This window comes from Caloenas nicobarica, chromosome 2, assembly GCF_036013445.1.
Source record: "Caloenas nicobarica isolate bCalNic1 chromosome 2, bCalNic1.hap1, whole genome shotgun sequence".
Taxonomy (NCBI): Eukaryota; Metazoa; Chordata; class Aves; order Columbiformes; family Columbidae; genus Caloenas; species Caloenas nicobarica.
Window position 1 is genome coordinate 54,043,349 of NC_088246.1, and position 21,917 is coordinate 54,065,265.

General features: G+C 42.2%; 1 protein-coding gene across 2 annotated transcripts in view; it reads left to right on the forward strand.

The window, feature by feature from the left end:
- PDE1C (phosphodiesterase 1C) overlaps positions 1-21,917 on the forward strand; it is a 422,458-nt gene that overhangs the window by 323,387 nt on the left and 77,154 nt on the right. For both annotated transcript variants that reach the window (XM_065628628.1, XM_065628629.1), the window contains 5 exons: positions 359-487; positions 9,649-9,750; positions 11,198-11,318; positions 15,528-15,609; positions 20,837-20,957. In XM_065628628.1, the coding sequence (XP_065484700.1) occupies positions 359-487; positions 9,649-9,750; positions 11,198-11,318; positions 15,528-15,609; positions 20,837-20,957 (555 nt within the window). The remainder of the gene's footprint in view (positions 1-358; positions 488-9,648; positions 9,751-11,197; positions 11,319-15,527; positions 15,610-20,836; positions 20,958-21,917) is intronic.

Genomic DNA, 21,917 nt, shown 5'->3' on the forward strand with positions numbered 1-21,917 from the left:
ACTTGGGGACAGTCAGGCTTTAATATGGGAGCAACATACACAGGAGCTGGAAAAGAGCCTTGTGATTCAACTCTAAATTTACGCATCTCTCACAGGTCTCAGCGTTTATTGTTTTAAGTATGTAACAAAGACACTAGGTGAATCTCAGCTGATGAAACAGATTTTGCAGTGAATTTTGGTCTTTAGTTTTCTTTTACTGAATAACAGCAATAAACAAAGTATTACAAGTGCTCTTAAAATGCTCACATCTATGCTATAAAACTAATTTCTGTAGCTAATCAAAAGAAAACTTCTGAATGTGAGATTCTTTAGAGAGAGAAGAAACATAACCATTCCTATGTTTTCTTTTAAATGCTAGGTCAGACTCAGCCATTCTATATAATGACCGGTCTGTGCTTGAAAATCACCACGTTAGTGCGGCGTATCGTCTTTTGCAAGATGATGAAGAGATGAATATTTTATCTAATCTCTCAAAGGATGACTGGAGGTAAAAATTAATGTGGTGGCTGACTAGGAACATTGCAGCATCACCGTAGACTGTTATTACCTTGTTTGAATGGCAATATGCACTATTGTATATTGCATGTTAGTATTTCCATTGCTACAAGAAAAAGAACATTAAAAGCTGTTTGTCTTGCTTATTTCTGCTTTGGGTTTTCACCTCTGGTAGTGAGACTAGACTTCGTGACTACTTTGACACCCCCTGCCTGGAAATTATAAATGGGACTTAATGCAAAAAATAATCCAGCCCAAGGAGCATAAATCAGTGTACTATATATGCCAAGGTGATGTAAGAAGCTGTAATTTAAAATAAGCCGCATGCAACATATGATTTATGTGCCAAATTCAGCCCATGATTTGTTTTCTAATAGCAGACAGTTCAAACTGATGAGGGCTTTCTGTTTTTATGGGATTTTCTGAACGCCAAGGGGTGATACTTCAAAAATCGGCTGGTGTGCTAGACAGGAAGAATCCTACTCCATGGTCTTTCTCATGGGGAAGCAAGTTGTGGGATGTCACATGATGCCTCCTGCATGCACTTAAATGTGATACAAGGATGAGCAATCAGTTCATCTTATTTTAATATCAACATGGGGAAATGAGCCCTTCTCTGGGGACTGGCTTCTAGCAAGCTGGTCAGTGAAGGCTCTTCTTGGTAATCTGTTTAGTCTGAATTTCCTATTTATTTCAACTTGTGGACAGTGATGCGATCCTATAGCTGAATACCAGAAATAAAACTCAGGAACTTATGTGGTTGATTTCAGTCAGTATGAGTGCTGTGGAGGAGTGGCCTGAGAAATTCTATTCCCCAGTATAGAAAATAGTCTCATGGTGGGCAGCAAGCAGGAACTTCAAAAAAAAAAAATCTGTATTAAGGTGTTAAAAATCTATTTTTTTTAGCTACAGCTGGTAATGCCTTGTGAAATATTGGCAGCAAATTACTGCTTCCTTTTATGTTGGCAGGGGAAATACGAACTGACTAGAAAGAGCAGCCTCAGAGCCACTGTCTGCAAGGAACAGCGGAGCAGCTTGTTGGGTGTGCTTCACTGCATAGATAGAGTCTTTAGGAAAACAATCTACTTTGGAGCTTTAACTGGTTTTGCTTGGATCCAAGCTAGCTCCAGCTATTTCTCATCAGTTCTGTAGTGTCAACACTTGTGTTATGTTGAGGCAATATGCTTTGACCCAAAGTTTCAAAGATTAAGAAATACTGTAACTGCTTGAGCAAATATCCTGAGTGGTTTGGATTGGTTTTGTTCTCTCTCAAGTAGGGCTTTATTATTTTGTAGCTGCCAATCAAACAGCAGCTGCAGAATAAGGGCCGTTATCTGGATGTGCTCTAATTCCAAAACATTGTGATTTTTGTGTGCTTTTGGTTTTGACTGCCAGTTGGAAATCCCATAGGCAAACATTTGGGAAGCACTGGAAACATCAGCCAACTTCAGCAGGACCTGAGGTGTTGAGGAAAAAAAAACCAATCAGCCCAGAGTTTCCCAGACTTGCACTCAAAAATAGGAGCCTCAGTACTGAAGGATGCTCTAGGAAACTATTAAAGCATGTCCAAGTTTATCTTTATTTTTGTAGACATACCTGATAAGTCTCTCTCAGCAAAAGGCCTGAATGATGGCTTTTGGAAGGCCAATTCTTAAGTGGCGTTCTGAGCTGAGCAGTCACTCCTTTTTTCACATTACTAGTAAAAGAAAATCTGGTGGTCAATGGATGCTGCAATCCAATCCTAGACATCTATGTGGATTTATGCACTTTTGTGCTATTCAGTCATATAGTTAGGGAATGTATTTTCAGGAAAGAAATGTAGAAAATTAGAGCTACATTCTACTGTTGGAAAATAAATGCGCACAGGTTTTGCAAGGAAAGCAGATGAGGCTGAAAGAGACCTTCTGGGCTACAGTCAAGGAGGAAAGAGTTGAATGCTTACTAGAATGTTAGACTACATTGTTTTCTCCATTAAAAAAAACCCCACCTGTTTTTTATTTTTATACTGTTAAAGATTTGAAAATCAGTTGAGTTGCTTCATTTCATGAATCTCATTTGTGCAAGTCATCAACAAGTAAATAAAGAAACTATAACAAAACCAGATAACAGTGAACTAAGAAAATGAACTGCAAAGTGAACAGATGCTTTCCAAGATACTGTTATAGATGTCTTTTCTGGCACTGTATTTCATTGTTAATAATTTCCGTGCAGTTTATTGAAACAGAGTATGTATAGCACAAGCCCTTTGCTGTCAAGTGCAGGATTAAAAAGGCATCTGGAAAGTGTTTAGCTCCTTAACTCTATATTGGAGTACAGCTTTGGGAAGTAACCTTTAATGCAATACTGACTTTGTCAGTAAAACTGCTTGGGGTTTCATTCCTCAAATAATTCTGAGCTCTCCTTGTCAATCAGTGTTATTCTTTTTGAGATTGCAGTGAGAAACCTTGAAATTTTTGACTGAAGACAACTTTGGTCAGAGCCGCCTTCTGTACTTAATAGCGTGTGCGTGGTTGCATAATCACACCCTCTTCTTGTAAAAGTTTGTTTCTGTGCATTCAGGGCAGGCACATGCATATTCTAAGTGTTATACTTGTAGTGAGAATCAGCCATTGAAAATGTTTCCTTGAATGTAGCATTTTTCCAATTAATTTCTGTAAGAATAAAGTGCTGAGACTTCAACTGGACAAAATGAGCAAAATATCTCACTCCAGGAGATGATACTGTTGGCTCTTAGCGTAGGAATTTAGTGATCTAAAATGGCCTTTTTCCTGTCCCTTTCCCGTGAGTGCAAGGGGATGTGAGTCCTTCACTAGGATACAGCTCTAAGATGGACACTGATGGAACAAAGACACATCCAACAAAATATCCAACAAAATGGTGTAATGTTCTTGGAAGGAAGAAAGGTAAACCATGAAGTAATTATCCTAAAGAGGAAATTAAGATATTTGCTAGATGGATCAATGCAAGGCAAGTATTTAGATGTAGTCAGAGTCTATCATAGCAATCAGTGGTAAAGACACCATAAGACTGTGCTTGCTCATGGGACTGTGCCAGGTACCATGTTTACATGTGAATCATCTGCAGGACATCGGTCACATAACAAAAAATCAAAGCTTCGACACTGGCCACAGGATGAGTGATTGTATTATTCAGCATATGGCCATCATGAACAAGGAAATTCACTTCAGGTTTCTGTCTTCCTCAGTTGGTTTTCCTGACCCAGTTACCTGAAAACTTGCTCTCTCCACTGAACTGTTCCTTTCCATAATTCTGTAGGAGTTATTAAAAGCCATGGATAAGTTACCTTAGAATTTATTTTCTAATTTCATACCTTTTAACATTTTCTCAGTGGTAGGTTATAAATGTGAGAATGCGATGTCTCCCTGGTACCTGGCCTCTGGCCTTAGGGAAATGTATATTCTACCATGAGAGAAAACATCTGGAAGTGTAATGAGAAATATTGAAATCTCTAATTAGTCAGCCAAGCGGTACAGCCAGGTCTATAAAAAAGATGATGAATGCACAAGGGATCTTCAGTTGAGGAGACCTGCAAGAAAACCCATTCCAAGGCCCTGACAGAGCCATAATATTCTCAATAGCAACCACTTTGATGTGACTATATTTTTGTTGCACAAACAGTGATCTAAAAGAGGATGACTGAGAAGCCCAGGCTCTGTTTTACACTCTGCTACAGATATCCTGGGTGATTCTGCCAGCTCGCTTTTGTTGGAATTCATTTAACCTAATGTAAAGAAGCAAGTGCCTAAGCTTTCTTCTGACTTAGGGGAGCAGGGCAGTACCTCCAAAAGACGTTGCTTGAAGAGAGAAATGATGTTGCAGATAAAAAGCAAAAAAAAAAAAAAAAAACCACAAAAACCAAAACAACACAAAAACCAAACCCAAAAGCCTCAATGTTTTTACTTAAGCACAGAGAAAACCTGATAATGAAGTCCTTGAGGTGCAGCTAGACTCTCAGTTCAGCATGTTCCCTGGATTGCTGTAACAAGGGTGTAACAAAATAATTGACACCAAGGCCTGCTCCCCGCTGGCTGTGGGGTTAAAGGCCTTAAAGAGGAGAGCTTTTGACAGAGGAGCTGACAGAGATTTTTTTTCTGTTGAGCCAGTTTTCACAGCAAAGCTCCACTTCCCTGTTTTATTCCTACCCTTAAGATGAAGCTTTTTTCTCACACATCACATGAACTAGCGATGCGATACTGTTTCTGTGCGCACTGGCAAAGAACACTCCCCTGTGAATGCTCCTATCCTGCTGCTTTGATCACTGAGGCTCAGGGAGCAGGGAGGAGAAATGCACCCATAGCTGGTATCTTCCCAGAGAGAGCAGGGATGCAAGTTGGGGAAATCAAGCTCTCTAGGTTTTTTTAGAAGGCCTTGCTGTTCTGGATACCTGAACTGGCAACAGTGAAGTGCATGTGGGAAAGAAACAGGATTATTTCCTAGGTGGTATTGGGTCAGGCTAGCCATGTCCCTGTTCTGGAAGATGACCAGCCAGACCCAGCCCCAAGCCTTCTCTCCTCCCAGCTGTGCAACGGCAGTTCCCTCCACCTGCCCTTGTGTGCCCTGTGTCCATCCCTGAGAGCCCCCGGCCGTCCTGCAGCGCTTCGGGCGCCACGGTGCTGGAGGCAGCCTGGCCGTGGTGCTCTGGAGCCCCAGCAGCCCTGCCTGAGGTGGATCCACCTCCATGGGCTCCTCCTCCTCCTGCGGGGGATCCACCTCCATGGGCTCCTCTTCTTCTTGTGGAGGGTCAACCTCCATGGGCTCCTCTCGCCCGTGGGAGCTGCTCCTGCTCCCGACAGGCAGCTGCCGTTTCCTGGGCAGCGGAGCCATCTTCAGAGGTTCCCTGAACCTCCTCTTTCTTCTTCTGCTCGATGCGGCGCTGTCTTTGCTGAACTCTCTTCTCTCCGAGCGCGATCCGACGGTGGCGCAGCTGGCAGAGCTGTGTTCCAACCGCTGTAACGGAAGGCTGGTCACGGCCCCAACGGACGCTGCGGTGGCCGGCATGGCGGCCCACAAGGCCGTGAAGGCCCCATTGCGGGGCCATTTTGCTCTGCAGAGAGAAAGGCCGCCCCTCAGGCACCGCGCCTGCCCTGCAGCTGCCCCTGTGTGCCCGGGGCTCCAGCCCCCTCCTCGTGCCAGGCCTGGGGTCCCCTCACGGGACAGCGGCCACAGTGTCCCAGGAGGGTCGGGGGGTCTCCGTGACCCTCCAGCCGCTCAGCTCCCTGCCAGTGCCGTCGTCCCCGCAGCCGGCGGGAGCCCAGAGGGGCAGAGGGGAGGAGAGGGCCTGGCGTCCTGGGGCTGCTGCGCAGGGCCAGAGCGGGGAGTCCATTGAGGGCCACCCAGGTCCTTGGGGCCAGGAGGTGGGGTTTGCAGTCTGAGGAGGGGAAGGCCCATGGGGGATTGTGGTGTCTCTGGTTAGTTCTTGCCTCAGCTACCGAATGAGGGGTGGGAGATGAAGCCAGACATGCCCTGTCATTGCACAAAGAATAGCTGCAAGTCAGTCGTGACTTTAGACAAGCATGCAGGAAGGATTTGATCTTGGTTATGGGCTGTTCAGGGGAGTGCTCTAATGCAAAGGGCGTATAGATACTTCTCCCCCGTCAGCTGATTCCCATGGACCTCAAACAATGTAAAAGCTGTTGAGAGCACAGCATGAGTTAAGGAGTACCGGGAAGTGTTTTTCTTTCCTCCACAATGACTACATGACAAACAGTCTGCAAAGAGAAAGAGAAAACTGACTATGATTGAAAGAAAGAAAACTAAGCTGGTGGTGAAGCTGTTTCTGTTGAAAGCTTGCTGTGCTTGTGCCGCCCCGGTGACAGCAGACATCAACATACTACCTTTTCATGTGATGTTCTAGTTCTCTGCTTTCATGGCTTGAAGAGATAGAGAAGGCTATACTGACTTTTAAATTATCAACTGTTGCCATGGGGGAACGTGTCATCTCTCCAGTGTTTCATAGTTTCCTTTCTCCGTTTGGCTCAAGCTTTTTTGTCAAGGCCACTGTGCAGACCACATCCTGAGAGGACTGTTTGTCTCTTCTTTGGGTTAGATTTTTCCCAGCTTGTAGGTGACAGAGATGGTGCAGGTGGGAAGGAGGTGCTGAGGAGCACTGTCATTGTCACATAATGCAAACTGTTGTGGATGATGGAGATCTCAGAACACCTTTTCTATATTTGTGCCATCCTTGTTGCGACGATACCTCATGACCAGAAACAATGCAGGAGACAGAGTTTGCTCATCATGGTCAGAGGGCAGATCATCTCCAGGACTTTTCCTTGGCCTGAGTTGACAGGCAAGTTACCGGTATTAGGAAATGTTCTGCTGTGACCTTGCTTGTGAATATTTAGCTGGGTGCAACTGTGGCTCTCTGGAGGAGATTCAGTCAAGGGCATGTCTGCCTATATCAGCTTGACATTGATGATAGATGATGGAGGTATAATCTTCCTTCCTTTTTCATCAGTTTTCGTTATTTCTTCTTTTCTGGGGTGCAATTTTAGGTTACCTGTTTTTTTAAGACTTGTATAATTTCTCTTGAGTCAAAGTATTCAGGTAATCACTGAGGTCAGTTCCTATTTGAGTGAATTAACTTTGGTTCTTCACGAACTTCTTCTTGAATACAGAACTGGGTTTCATTCCTTGGGAATAAAGGAGAAGAAGATATTGCAGAAATAGCAGGGGGATCTCTGATATTCTAATCCCACTGGTAACACTGGAAGTGAGAGCTGAATTTTCCTGCCTCTTCACCATATGTCAAAAATAGTAATATTTATGAAGCCTGTGTATTCAGTGCTATATTTCTAGAGAGTTTCACAGCAACATGTAGACATTTGAAAGTAGTGCAGCCTCTTCTCTTGCCTCATTTCTTCTTTGAGGTTGTAAAATATATTTTCTGAAAGGTAAAGAAGGTGCAACTATCTCAGTTGTCTTGCTTTTCCTCTGCCTTTCCATACCTGCTTCTCTGCTACAAGGGTGGGTAGTTAGCCCAGATGAAAGAGAGGTCACTCTGAAGGTATTCCATGTAAAACGTTATCAGGCTTGCATGCGTTAGTTGCGTCATTAACTATAGTCTGGTGATACCTCGGTGGAAACAGCTCTCGCAAGCAGTTTCTGGGGACTGTTTGGCCAGGGTTGCGATGCACCATGCAGAGTGCAGCACCATAACGTGTTGTGTAGACTTTGAAGACAATTGCAGAAACAAAATGCTGAAGCTGGTCAGAGCAAAAAGTAACAGCTGTGTGTATCCTCAGCTCCAATCTGACTGAGAAGCAAAACCAAGAAAAGGAAAAATGTCTGTTTTCAGTTGTCTCTGTGATGTGTTTCAGCCTTATCTCAACCTGGCAACAAATGCACAAGCCCGTCCTCCTCCAGCATTTGTGTTCTGAGGCGTTTCTCTTGTGCATTACCGATGTCCAGTATATTATGTACATCCACATGCCTTTCCAAGTCACCTGCTGTTGTGATGCCTGATGTTTGAAGTGACAATTAAGAACTCATCAGTCTTAAAATATTTTCTTTTTAATGCTTCTGAATTATTTTTCCTCTCCGTTTCAGAGGAAATGATGTTCTGAAACGCATGCAAAGGTCAGAGAATGTGCATATGCCAGATTTACATCTACAAAAGGGAAACTAGAATATGTGTGCTTGTGAGCATATGTACATGCTGGCACTGAAGTCAGTGCCTCATTTGCCTGAGTTGAGCCCTTTGCTTTTGCGTTCCTATTGTAATAAGCGGCGCACAAAGTATCCCATGCAGACTGTTGTGATGGAGATGCACTCTAGAGGACGTAGTGAAGTGTCTGCTGTTTCCCAGGAATAATCCCAAGCACTGTTGTTCCCACAGCCTAATCAACCCCTTTGCTTTTAAAAGCTTTTTTCTGTGCATTCAGGTTCTCCTCCCCTGCCTCTCTTGCTTGTATTGAGAGAGGTTTGTGCTGCTGTGAATGAACCAGAACAGGGAAGTGACCAGGACTGGTGAAAAAATCAAGATTCAAAATAATTTAAAATATGGTTGTTTTCAGCCACCATATGATTATCTTGAATGGTTTTGGCTATGCAACTGATTGTATGTAAGGGTGGGGAGGAGGAGGTGGGTGTACTGGGAGAAGTGTGAGGCCAGCTGATGCCATTTTAATGTATGTGTAGAACTCCTGGCTGGGGGACACATTACGTGCCACCCATGGGACAGGGTAAGCACAGCAGTCTTGGGTTTCTACACAGTGGTGGCCTGGGGCTGGAACTTGAGCACAGTCACCAGAGGCAAGAGAGACATGCTCAAAATAGACCGTGTCCTTCATGGAACATTCATGAAAGGAAGAATGGTAACTTATTTTTAAATGGAAGCTGACCCATTTCTGAATCTCCCAAATCCTGGGATGGTGTACTAACCTTGTGCTTTTCTTCTTCTGTTAACCAGTGGATAGCTGAACTGAGAGAATGAGAAAATAAATTTATATTGTGTGCTAGATCAGAATGTTCTGATATTTTAATATCTCTAGCACATCCGTATTGTCTTCAAATGAATTTCAACTGGATCCTAAACAAGTTTGCTTAACAAAAAATCATGCAGAAAGAGTTTGAATGAATAATATCAGGGAAGTAATGCAGGTTCTCAAAGTTCTTGACTGCATATAGGTATCATATCTAGTTGGAGATTTTTTTATCATGCTGTTTTCCCTTTAATCATATGACTAAACTTTCAACATAGATATCGACCAGTTTTAGACAGTTGGATAGAGATTCGTGTTCAAAATTTTACCTGATTCATGTTGAGGCTTTAAACAGTCTTTTTACTTCCTTCTAAGAATGCCCTATAAAATAAATCAATTTAAGAGGTTAGTGCTTAATTGAAAAAGGAGTACTAATACTAACGTGCTCTTCAAAAAACATCAGGGATTTCTCTTAGCAAGGATTAGCCACCTGGCTTAATTTGCAGCCCTCCCACTCCTGTGTTTGTGTAGAAAATAATTCATCCTCTTCCTTATCCCTGAAAGAGGGATGATGGGAAGAGTGACATACGAAGGCAGAAGTACTGTCAATAATTTGCAGATAAATAGCAAAATAAACTGGAATGTGTCTGACACTGGTTTTTTTGTGTTTCTCTTGCCTTGCACCTTTCATCGTGATGCCATCCAAAAGGGAATTCAGAGCTCTAGTGATTGAGATGGTGTTGGCCACCGATATGTCCTGTCACTTCCAGCAAATAAAAGCCATGAAGAATGCTTTGCAGCAGCCAGAAGGGTGAGTCACTCCACAACACTGTGCAGTGAGGGGCTGCATTTCAGCAGGTGCTTTGCCATTGTGTTTGACTTCAAAAGCACCTCTCCAGAGGCCCTCACACTCTTTGATGTCCACATCAATTCTCCTTTTGCTGTTGAGTTTTAAATGAATTCACTTAGGAGTGGACTGGCACCCCCCTGTACGCGCATCTCTATTCTTTGCTGGTGGACCAAAGCTTGCAAAGGTCACCATGTTGGGAAAAGCCTCCCTGGGCATTTCCCTTTGCATATCAGGGTAACATCAAGGACATGATCCAGCTGAGTGACCTCTACGGCTTGAGTATGACTCAAGGTCATAAGATCTGCAGAACACAACTTATGCATTGCCCTTCTGCACATGGTGTGAGCTGCCATCTCTGCAAGGGGCCTGCTCCACAACCAGAGGACAGATGAAAACAACTTGAGATCCACTGAGGGGAAGACTGCAAAATAACAGGTGGAGCAGTATGAGGAAGGCCATTTCTTCTTCCCAGTACGTCACTGGGAGCTGTATTATTTTTGTCCACAGCTCTTCCCCATAAAATTCCTTTTATACTGCAGAAAGCTTTGAGTGATGGCCATTTTTTCACCCCGGACACAGGTCTGTCCAGAGCCTCCCAGAATTGTATCACACCAGAGTGTGGCTAGCCACTCGGTCCTCTCAGAAGCTACAACTCTTCCAGCTGTCACAGAATTACAGAATGGTTGGGGTTGGAAGGGACCTCTGCAGATCATGTAGTCCAACCCACCTGCTAAAGCAGGTTCACCTAGAGCACATTGCACAGAAATGTGTCCAGATGGGTCTTGCATGTCTCCAGACATGTCTATTTCAGACAGTCAAAAGCTGAAATTAAAAAATGAGACTACTCATCTCAAGAAAGCATTGTTTACTGGGTTCTTGGGCTAGCCTCTCAGGTTATGGTTTTAAGAAATTGCCAGCCTTTTTTGTTCTGTGGAACCAGATGCAAGGATCCCCTGCTGACCTCACACTAGTTTTCTAGCAGTGAAACCTTTATCAGTTACTGTGTAAATTCATCAGTGCCCCTGAGATCATGTTGTAACTATTTACTACAGTAAAATGATAGGGACTAACTGCTTTTCTGAGCTGCATAAAATGCAGCCCAGCTGAATGGGGATCACAGCAGCTCTTCAAGCCTGCTTCTGCACACAAGCAAGCCCGGAAGGGAGCTCAGCAAGGTTAAGCAAAGCTGCTTTTTGCACATCTTAATGTTTCTTTTACAACAGGAACGGTGTATGTTGGAGAAATTAGACAATCTTTTATAGTTGTCTGTTTTTATGAACACAGAAATCACTCCATTAATATCCTTGCCAAAGATTCTAATGACCTTATTTTCCTGCTTAGGTGCGATTTTTGTCATTCTCCATTGCAAGAGCAGACAGTTAATTTGTTTGATTCTTTGGGTTTTCAGAATTGACAAGCCGAAAGCCTTATCACTGTTGTTACATACAGCAGATATCAGTCATCCAGCCAAGGCCTGGGATCTCCACCATCGCTGGACCATGTCTCTGCTAGAGGAGTTCTTCAGACAGGTAAAGCTCAGGAAGTTCCTCTGTATTTCTGCAGTACAGAGGGAGTGTGTACAATTGGGAAGGAAGCAGGAAAATATGAATACAGGTGTTCTCCTTTTTCTCTGATTTATACAGTAACCTCCTAAATGACACAAAGCTTTCTCGTCTGGCACCAGTAGCACTGGCTGTTATGCCTCTTGGGAAGCTGGTGTCTGATACACCATGTTATCTACATAGGAGAAATCGTAATTTGGGAAACTAATATGTGTTTCAAATTAGCAAATATAGAATATGTGATGTTCTACTTAGCTGTAGAACCATAGAAACCAGGTTTGAGTAGCTGTACTTTCTAAAACTGTACTTATATTGTTTGGGTGGATGTGAAAAATACATTACCCTTACTTCAGATGAAGTGAACTGATCTAGTTGATAGCTCACAGTGGGCCACCTGTTGACAGATCCACAAATCTAGACAAATCATTAAGCTATGTGTGATAGCTGTAAGCTCCCCAAGTGACTAATTAAAAGCATTTAAAGAGCTGCCTTAAAAAAAAAAAAAAACAACTTAGGAGTGTTTAGGATACTTTTCACCAATATGAATTACTAAACTAAGCAGAAAAGTAGGTGGTTAATTTCCCTCCAGAGTTCAGTGACTTTGTGCTTTATAGTAAATCTGAATGCAAAAAAGAAAATGCAAAAATATAGAACCATTTTTTTAAAGTTCTGATATTTTTTAAAATTGTGTCTGTTTTTAAAGGCATTGTGAGAATCCCTTTTTAATAAGGACATAGCAAGAATTTGCTTTGAAATGAATCCTTTAATTTGTTTTTCAAACCCAGAATGTGTTTACTAGGTAGAAGCAGGTAGATTATACCTGCAGCTGTCTCTGTTGCCACACAGGAGGCTTGTGCAAGTAGGATGATTTTCACATATATTTCAGGCAAAGTTCTGTACATATTTATGCTTTTCTAGCTCAAAATTATACTAGATGTGTTAAAATTCACCACTGCTGAGTCCCCTAAAGACTGGTGAGGGAATTAAGATTAGCTAGATATAAGACCACAACAAACCCAAGTTTTGACCTATTTTACACATGTAATAAAGACAAAATTATGATTGTATGTTTTCATAAGAATAGTTTCATTTCAGCTAACAAATCCAACTTTAGTTCTGAATGACAAATGCATCAACTTTTATCTAAAACTTAATATAAAACTTGTATTCTAGTTCCAAATTCAGATGCAGTATTAATTCCCTCTTCAGGCCAACCCTTAAGCTTACCATGAAGCATAGACTTGTGTTCATTGAAATTATTTAGTACTAGATCAATAAATACATACCTACTCAACAGCGAAGAACAACCCACACTCTTCTCAAAAGCTGAGAAGTACCACTAACCAGAGGGGACCACGATTCTAAGAAAATTGCTGGCCTCAGATTAGGTATTTATTTCCTTATGCTCTTCACCTGCAGACTCTCTCCTGTCCTTTCCTGTTACGTGCTCTGCAGAGATATAAAGCCTGACAACCTATATCAGTGTAGGTCCTCAGACCTGTTGGTTTCCAAGTATTTTGTCATGTGTCACAGGTCTTTCTACAAGTAACCGTGCTGTACGTGTGAATTATGCTGCTGAGTACAATACTGTTCTTTTACATTCAGCAGTTATGATGAGCAACTCTTAAAGCAAACATCTTGCATGAATTAGTTTGTTTTACTGGTGCACTGTAGCTAGCCGTGAGGGAGCTGCCCAAACAACTTAGAAGTCATCAAGTATCTCTCTGAGCAGTCAGAAAGGTAGTTAGGGGTTCCTTCCTAAAGAGAACTGGGCACTGGGATTTTTAGGAGGCGTGAGGAGGAAGAGAAGAATGATGGTTAGGTAAGAACTGGCATTGAGAGATGGTTTTACTGAGAGATGCAGCAGACAGTAAAGGGATGTTACTTGGAAATGTTTCTGTGTTACGTTTATGTTTTACCCTGATATTTGTATCAGGGCATAGCGGACTTGTAGCATAGAGCAGAATTGTTCTACAGTAGAAGAAAACTATTGCTTGTTGTTCCACCCAAAACTCTAACAGAACTTGTACCCCAATTTCGTGTATGTTGTATTAACAAAAAGAAGAAGAATGAATCTTTTCTTGTGCCTACAGAAGTTTTTTTTCTGGTATGTTTGCTGGCTATTTTAGCTTCCATTTGACGTTAGTCAGTACACTGGGAAGAAGTTCAGCACAGTTAAAGTGAGCTGCTTATTTAAGGAATTGATTCTAAGAGGCTAATTAAATTCCTACCCTTAAGATCATCTAACAGGCTATTTAAATTCGAATCCTCAGTGGGGAGTATTGCAACTATGTCATCCTATCTATCTTCTCAACATAAAACAATATGTTTTAGAGTGACTGAACCAAGTTAAAGAGATTTTTGAGAATACACAGCTTGAAAGACTGGAAAAACTGGGGTTATAACACTTGATCTTCTGCATCATCTTGTGATGTTAGAAAATAAATTTCAGTTCTGAGGGCTGGAAAGCATGTTTGGACTTTTGTACTTAAACACTGATGTGAAATGTTGACAATGTCAGAATCATAGAATACCAGGTTGGAATGGACCACAAGGATCATCTGGTCCAACCTTTCTTGGCAAAAGCATGGTCTAGACAAGATGGCCCAGACCTTGTCCAGCTGAATCTTAAAATTGTCCAATGTTGGGGAGTCCACCACTTCCCTGGGGAGGTTATTTGAGTGGCTGATTGTTCTCAGCATGAAAAATGTTCTTCTTGTGTCAAATTGGAATCTTCTCCAGGAGTAACTTGTACCCATTACCCCTCATCTTTTCCATGTGGCTCCTTGTAAAAAGGAGCCACCCTTTAAATACTGGAACATGGTGATGAAGTCTACCCTAAGCCTTCTTTTCTCAAGGCTGAAGAAACCCAGTTCTCTCAGCCTTTCCTCACATGGCACCTTCCCAGTCCTTTCATCATCTTTGTGTCCCTTCTCTAGACCCTCTGCAGCCTGTCCACATGCTTTTAGTATAGCAGGGACCAAAACTGAACACAGTTTTCCAGGTGTACCCTGGAAAGCATGGAGTAGAGCGGAATAATGACGTCTTTGTCTCTGCTGGTGATGCGCTGCTAATGCAGCCCAGCATCGTGTTGGCTTTCCTTGCCACAGCAGCAGCACACTGGTCACTTCTTGTCTACCAGGACCCCCAGGTCCCATTCCACAGAGTTGTTCCTCAGCCGGGTAGATCCCAGCCTGTGCTGCACTCCTGGATTATGTTTTCCCAGGTGCAAGACCTTACACTTGTTGAGCTTCGTAAGGTTCTTGTTAGCCCACTCTTCCAGCCTATCCAGGTCACTCAACAGAGTGGCTCTTCTGATGCATTCATTTCCCCACTCTGTTTGGTGTCACCAACAAACCTCATCAGGGTATGCTTGATCCCGTCATCCAGATCACTTTTGAAGATGTGAAACAGTGTTGGGCTCAATATTGATCCCTGAGGGACTCTGCTTATGAAAGGTTTCCAGTTTGAAAAGGAGCTATTTACCACCACCCTCTGGGTGCAATCTGTCAGCTGGTTCCCCAGCCACTGCAGAGACCTCTTGTCTAGACCATAACACATGAATTTCTCTAGGAGGAGGCTGTGGGAAACTGTCCTGAAAGCCTTGGAGAAATCCAGGTAGACAATGTCTATTGCTCACCTCAAATCAACCAAGCAGGTTACTTTGTCACAGAAAAATGTCAATGTTTCCTTCAGAAGAAAAAGGTAATCTGCATCTGGCCAGCCATGATCTGTGAATTCCTTATCTGAAAGACTAAGAAAGACATGCAAAGAAGTGCAAGCTCTGAACAACGAGTTCTGACACTGATGTTTTCTCTTTAAAGGTTTCCTCTGAGAACTCAGTTCTGCTGCGTTCTCTGGAGAACTGCAGTAAGAAGCATTCTTGTGCTCAAGTGGGTTTTTAGTTGGTGCACAGAAATACCAAGGAGGCAGAGAAAACTCTGAGGAAAGATTCACTGGAATCAAGATTCTTCGTTCACCAACTGCTCCTTGGACTACAACTTTTCCAGCCAGAGTCAAATTCTCCACAATTTGTCTTTAAAAAAAAAAACCCAAACCAAAACCAAAGCTTAATTAAACAAAGTAAAATAAGAGGCCTTTACAGTCATGACCTAAGTCATCGAAGTGTAATGTATCTTGTCTTTTTCTAATGTCTTCTCAATTTTTTTTCTCCAGGGTGACAAAGAAGCAGAACTAGGGCTTCCTTTCTCGCCACTGTGTGATCGCAAGTCTACTATGGTTGCTCAGTCTCAAATAGGTATGTCCCTTTTGGTGCATGCAAAGTAGCATCTTGAAATCAAAACTTACTCATCCCTGTAGGGCTAAGATTGTGATGATCTCTCATCATTTGGAACGAGAGGAAATAAAACACAGTGGCGTATTTTCCCCAGATCAAAAATTCAAGCTGAGCCGCCATTATATTTATGGTGGTGGTTTGATGCAGTGGCCAAGTTACCTCTGATATGTCTGCAGAAATGACTACTGTGCCTGGTTATGAGACTACTTCATAGCTTTCTAAGCTGTGAAGATAAGGTGCAAGGGGCAATGTGTTGTGACATGAGTATCATTGGTGGATATAAAAACGTAATGTCAGTACCTTCAATGACCTGGGCAAAACCTATTGCGTGTTTTCCCATTTATTCCTCCCACTTTTTCCCTCCCAGTGCTTCACGCCAACCAATATATTTCGCTGAAGCCGAGTAAATAGCAAACCTTTTTCTGCTTCACCTGTTCAGAAACAGAGATCATTTGCAGACTCACGAACAGCACTTTCCCTACCACTCCTCCAGTTATTGAGTAAAAAAGTAGGAGAATCATTAAGCAACAAGCCTGGTAATTGGTGAGAAAACAAGAGGAGCTAAGTGAAGGAAAACTCTTCAGGAGGTTGGGAGAAAAAAAAAAAAGACAACAGAAAAGGTGAATTTGTGGGTGAATTTTTGTACCTAGGAAACCAATGAGTTAGAAGAATGTGATCTAACCTCAGCTGGAGACTCAGACCTCAGGGAGCCAAATGGAATAACAAAAGAAAGATAACACGGACCCTAAAAATGAGGGTACTGAGACCAGCAGCAGAAAGAGAGGGAATATATTAAATGAAAACAAAAAATTTGAAGTACGAAGTTTCTCTCAAAGAGCTAGACAAAGGTATCCCTGAACCTAGGAAAGTTCAGATTCATATCTGTGGCTAAGAGGCATTTCTGTTTAAAATTATTTTGTTGTTCCTGTTAGGCAAGCCATCCTCCGAGGGACCCCAGATTTTTCTGGCTTTGGAAGTTTAGACAGTTCAGCCAAGAATCTGAACTTGAAAAGCTGTATGCAAGCCTGGCCTGGTTGCCAGACTTGTAGCATTTACTCCTCTGCAACAGTAACCCAGAAGAGCGGGAATGTGTGTAGAGCACAGTGCAATGGTGTGTTCTGCCAACAGCTGGGTGGAGGGGAGCAGCAGCAAATTTAAAGTGCTGCATTCTCAGCTAAAACCCATGTTGAGGGCTCCTGGGTGCACTACACCTACTGCTGTGCTGTGAGAGAAGATAACCTCTCTCTGTCTCTCTGACTGGCATGGAGGGAAGCACATGTAGAGGCTTCTCTTTCACATCCCTGCTAACAGCTTTCAGATAATGTCCCTCCGTCCTTTCAGAGGGGTGGTGCTTCCCATAGGGTCCCTCTACGGAGGGATCTGTGTGTGCTTGGAAACAGTTTTCCTTGTCCTCCTCTTTTGTGCTCCTTTGCTCAGGAAGCCAGGAGAGCCAAGAAACTTCTGCACCAATGCCTCTTGTGTCAAGCCACTGCAAAAGTAATGATGAATTAAACCATCACAAACACAATTCCACCTTATGAAAGAGGCACTTGTCAGTATGCAAAGGCAGCCTTATTTAGTCATATACTATTTGTCATTTTATTTGATTTGTGCTGTTTAGTAATCCATTGACAGTAATAGGCTATTCTCTAGAAATCTTGCCTTCTAACATTGTAAAATTTTCATTTCTCAGTCTGCTGCACATATTGGCAGTGTCTTTCTGTAAAGTCTCTTTTGTTAAATCAAAACCTTTTATATTTTCTGGCTATCTGCTGAGGTAAGGCTTTCAAAGTTATAGGCTAGATTCTCAGACAAATAATCTGTTCCCATTCATTTATTTACCTGATTAATAGCCATAACAAATTGTTCCCTGGAATAGTAATTACTACATTTCTTTGCAAAAGTAAGTTCTTATTCAATCCAAATTCTGCTATTATCTGCAGCAAGCAGTTCCCACAGTTAAAAACTTCTGTCCTTTGTGAAATAAAATTGTGCTCTTGGTTCTGGCAGGGGCAGAGCCTAGGAATCCTGTTGTGTTGCCTCAACTTGTTCATAGTTGCGGATTTGCTGCTCTGAGGTCACTGCAGATGCAACAACAGTGTGCAAGCATTTTCGTTAACAAAAGATTCTCACAAATGCGGACCGAAGGTTTTGCAGCACAGACTTTTTCCTTGGAAATGGGGCAATCTAACAACAAAAACTTATTCAAAAGAAAGAATGTCCCCCTCTCCTCTTGTTTCAGATTGAGTAGAAATTGTTCAGCATTTAAAATGATAATTAAAACCCCCTGAATGTCAAGTCATGAACCTGCATTTTAAAACCTATTAATGTTAATAATCAATCTATCATCCTTTTTCTTCTTCAGTAGAGTAAGTATGGTAAATATTTCTGTACCACAGTGAAATATAGAAATCAGGAGGGATTTATGTCCAAAAGTCACACTGCTTATCAGAGTGGGGGAGACAAACAAACTGCAAAGGAAACAGAGCCAAGACTTGTATTTCCCTGCAAGAATATAAGGAGTTAAAGCTTCTCTGTCTTTCTCAGACTGTAGGAAGCTTGTTTGACTGGAGATCAGCCTTTGTCATTGTCCTCTTTTGCAGCTGATAAATGTAGCGACATCATTTTATTTTTAGCCTTTGGATAGCAAGAAAGAAAATTACAGCTTCAGAAAGCATTGGATGGAGGCTGCTGAGTGTATGCTGATGATTTTAGTTTCTTTTTTCTGTTTGCTTTTGGTGGTGGCCTTTAGGGAAACTGCCCTCTGGCCAGTGTTTGCTGTGGTGATGTCCTCAGGTGGAATGAATGAACACTTGGCACATGCCTGGAATCCACCCTCAGCATGCAGTGTTAATTGGTAAAATCATCTTAGTTGCTGGGGTACAGAAATATTTACCATGCTCATTCTGCTGAAGAAGAAAAAGGATGATAAAATGGTTATTAGCATTAATAGGTCTTAAAACCCAGGTTCATTATTTGATATTCAGATTTTTTAATTAGCAAACTAAATCACCATATTTAAATCACAGTGTCTTTATGTAAGAAGAGAGAGACCACGGCGGGTGAGTGTCACTTGGGAATATGATGTAAGTTACGTAATTATTAGTAAAGCCGCACGTTTTGTTTCTACTATAGCAGATTATGTTTCCCAACTTCATTATAATCCCCATTTTAGGGTAACATAGTTGAATAACTTATTCATGTTATAAGGAAAAGAGGACTAAATGCCACTTACCAAAGAGAAGTTCTCCTAGGTCTGTGAGTTTGTTTACCAGTGGTCCCTCATGCCACCTCTGCATGTCTTTGTTGATGAGATGCAGGACTTTTACCAGGGAAGAAGCCACTTAGAACTGGACCTTGTGTTCGTGTGCAAATGTTGAGTATCTCAGGAAGTGGATCCCGCCACCTCACTGCTGAAGCTAATGGCACAGTAATATGTCTGATATCAGAGATTTGCATATCTCCGGGTTGTTAGTGGTGATGGAGCAAATGGCAGCGGTCTTACTTGCCAAGAAGTGAAAAGGTGCAATGGCTTGAGTTTCTTTGGTCATTAAGAGGTAAAAAAGTTTTTGAGTGAAAGGGAACAGAAGAGACATACAGACAGGCAGACACACACACACATATGTAAATCAAGTTCTCATTATCCTCAGGATTCCTGTGGCACACATAACACCGTTTTCAGTCAGTACATTTTCCAGTGTTTTAAAAAATTGTATGAAGTTTGCTGGGATTGTATGGGTTGTGATCTAGCACACAATTTCCTGTTGTGGCTTTATACTGCATACATTTCTGATTAACTCTCTGGAAGGAAGGCAGTTCTTTTTCCCCTAAATTTGAATAGATAAGACTGTCTCAGTGTTATGGATTCAGATGTTCAGATAAGTGCGTATTTTCTCCAGATTTACAGAATGTTAGTATGAAATTCTGAGAACTTGCAAGTAACATTTCTAATTTGGCTAGGCATGAAAACACAATTACCCATCCTTTTAGAAATTTAACAAAAATCAAGGGAGAGAAATGGAACTAGAAGGATGCTCAGCTGCTTTGCACTCAAAACGTGGATCAAAGCATCTGTGAATTCAGGTGCCTGGCCCATGTGGTCTCTTCTCCTTTTATTGTTCTGTTATCACCTAGAATCACCAGAGTCTGTCATAGAAACATATCACGACCCAGTCAGAGAAATTATAATACAGGGTATTTCAAAAAGGTGGACCTAATTTCAAAGCAAAATGTCTTGTGATCTGGGTCCATCTTTTTGAAACACCCTGTATTATGAATGTATAAGTACTAGTTGATGATTAACGAATCTTTAAAAGTTCTAACAGTAGGAAAAGACCTGAATCCAGATGTGCCTTAGGAGGGATTAAGGACACCATTGTTTTCTTGGCTCCCTGCAGCACTCAGAAATTTGTTAAGTGAAGTGCTAAAATGAACATACGAAATAGCCCTTGCCCCAGGTGAGAATTTAGGGGGAGGTGGAAGGTACTGTAAGCTCCTCATTCGCACATATTTTCCATGCAACTTGAATTTTCATTCATCTCATGAGCTTATGGCCAGAGGGCTGTTCAGTCTGCCCTTCCCAACATTCAGATCAGAGCTATATTCATCTCTGCCAAACTACTGAAGCAGAAAGTATTTGGCCCTTTGTATTTTTCCTTATATTAAAAAAATGTGGGGAAAAGCATCTAAATCTGTTTTATTATCAACAAGAACAGCCTGGCTAAGCACTAAGGAGAGAATATTCACAGCAACCCACTGATAAGCAGTAAAAGCAGTTTGCATGTAACTCCACAGCAGCAAAGCTTACCAGTGTTATTACTGTTATGTTAATCTTCTACTTTTAGGGAGTTCATCTTTGAAACTGAGTTTTATCCAAATCTGCTGGGAATTTGGCTTAAATATCACTCTCCTCATATAAAACAAGTTCTGGTGCATCTGTTTATGTTCTGATTTGCCAGACTTTCTTTCCAGTGTTTAAGTAGGTACCTTTCGTTGCATGCTGTATCCAGGCTCTTGGGTCAGGGATTAATGTATAACTGTTTTCTTTTCCTAGTATTTGCCTATCCCTCTTTCAAGGTATAATTTTTTTACTCTATCTTTTGCAGTGTGGTTGTCTGCAATCACTGAAGCAGTGACTCCACATAAATCCTGCTCTTACCTGCTTGACTCTGCTTGTGTTTCTGCTCAGGTTTCATTGATTTCATCGTGGAACCCACTTTTACTGTGCTGACTGACATGACGGAGAAGATTGTGACTCCGCTCATCGATGAAGCTTCCCGCTCTGGCATGTCTGGGTTCAGACGTTCCAGGTGAATAACCATGTGCCCTTCTCTTTCACTCTGCATGTGCTGCCATTGCTCCCAACTCCCCCAGTTTCCCCACAACAGTGTATGTCTTCCATGGGGCTTAAAGCCACATAGACAGTGACAAGGCTGGTTAGGGACCTGGAGCACGGGCCTTATGATGAGAGGCTGAGGGAACTGTGGTGTTTTTTTTTTTTCCTGGAGAAAAGGAAGCTGAGGGGAGACCTTATAGCTGTCTACAACTACCTGAACGGAGGCTGTAGCATGGAGGATGTTGGTCTCTTCTCCCAAGTAGCAAGTGGTAGGACAAGAGGAAATGGCCTCAAGTTGCACCAGGGAAGGTTCAGATTGGATATTAGGAAAAAATTCTTCATAGAAAGGGTTGTGAAGCAGTGGAACAGGCTTCCCAGGGAAGTGGTGGAGTCACCATCCCTGGAGGCATTTAAAATGCATATAGATGAGGTTCTTAGGGACATGGTTTAGTGCTAGATTTAGGTTATGGTTGGGCTTGATGATCTTAATGGTCTTTACCAACCAAAGTGATTCTATGTCCACATTGCTGACACTGCAGCTCACCTTGTGATGTGACTTTGTTGCAGAGAAACTCCAGTCCAGGGGGAAGAGGCAATGAGGGAGGCTGGCATGAACCTGAGCTGTGCCTCCAAAGGCAGTGAGCAGAAATGGTTGTAGCCATGCAATCAGGTGAACTTTAGCGCTCTCTTAGTGACTCATGTCAAAGAGAAGGTAGAGGGAGTCATTGGGAGGATACTCATTTCCTCATGTCTAGAAGTATAAATAGGTTTGAAATATGATAACGAAAGAGTACTGGGAAGTATAAGCAGACTTTAGTGACAATATTTAGGGTTACGCAAAGATGTGAAGTACCTGGAGTTGGGCTGTGAGGAGTCTTGGCACATTCAACCTGCTCTGCTGTTGTAGAGAAACTACTCTTTTAGTAGTTTCATG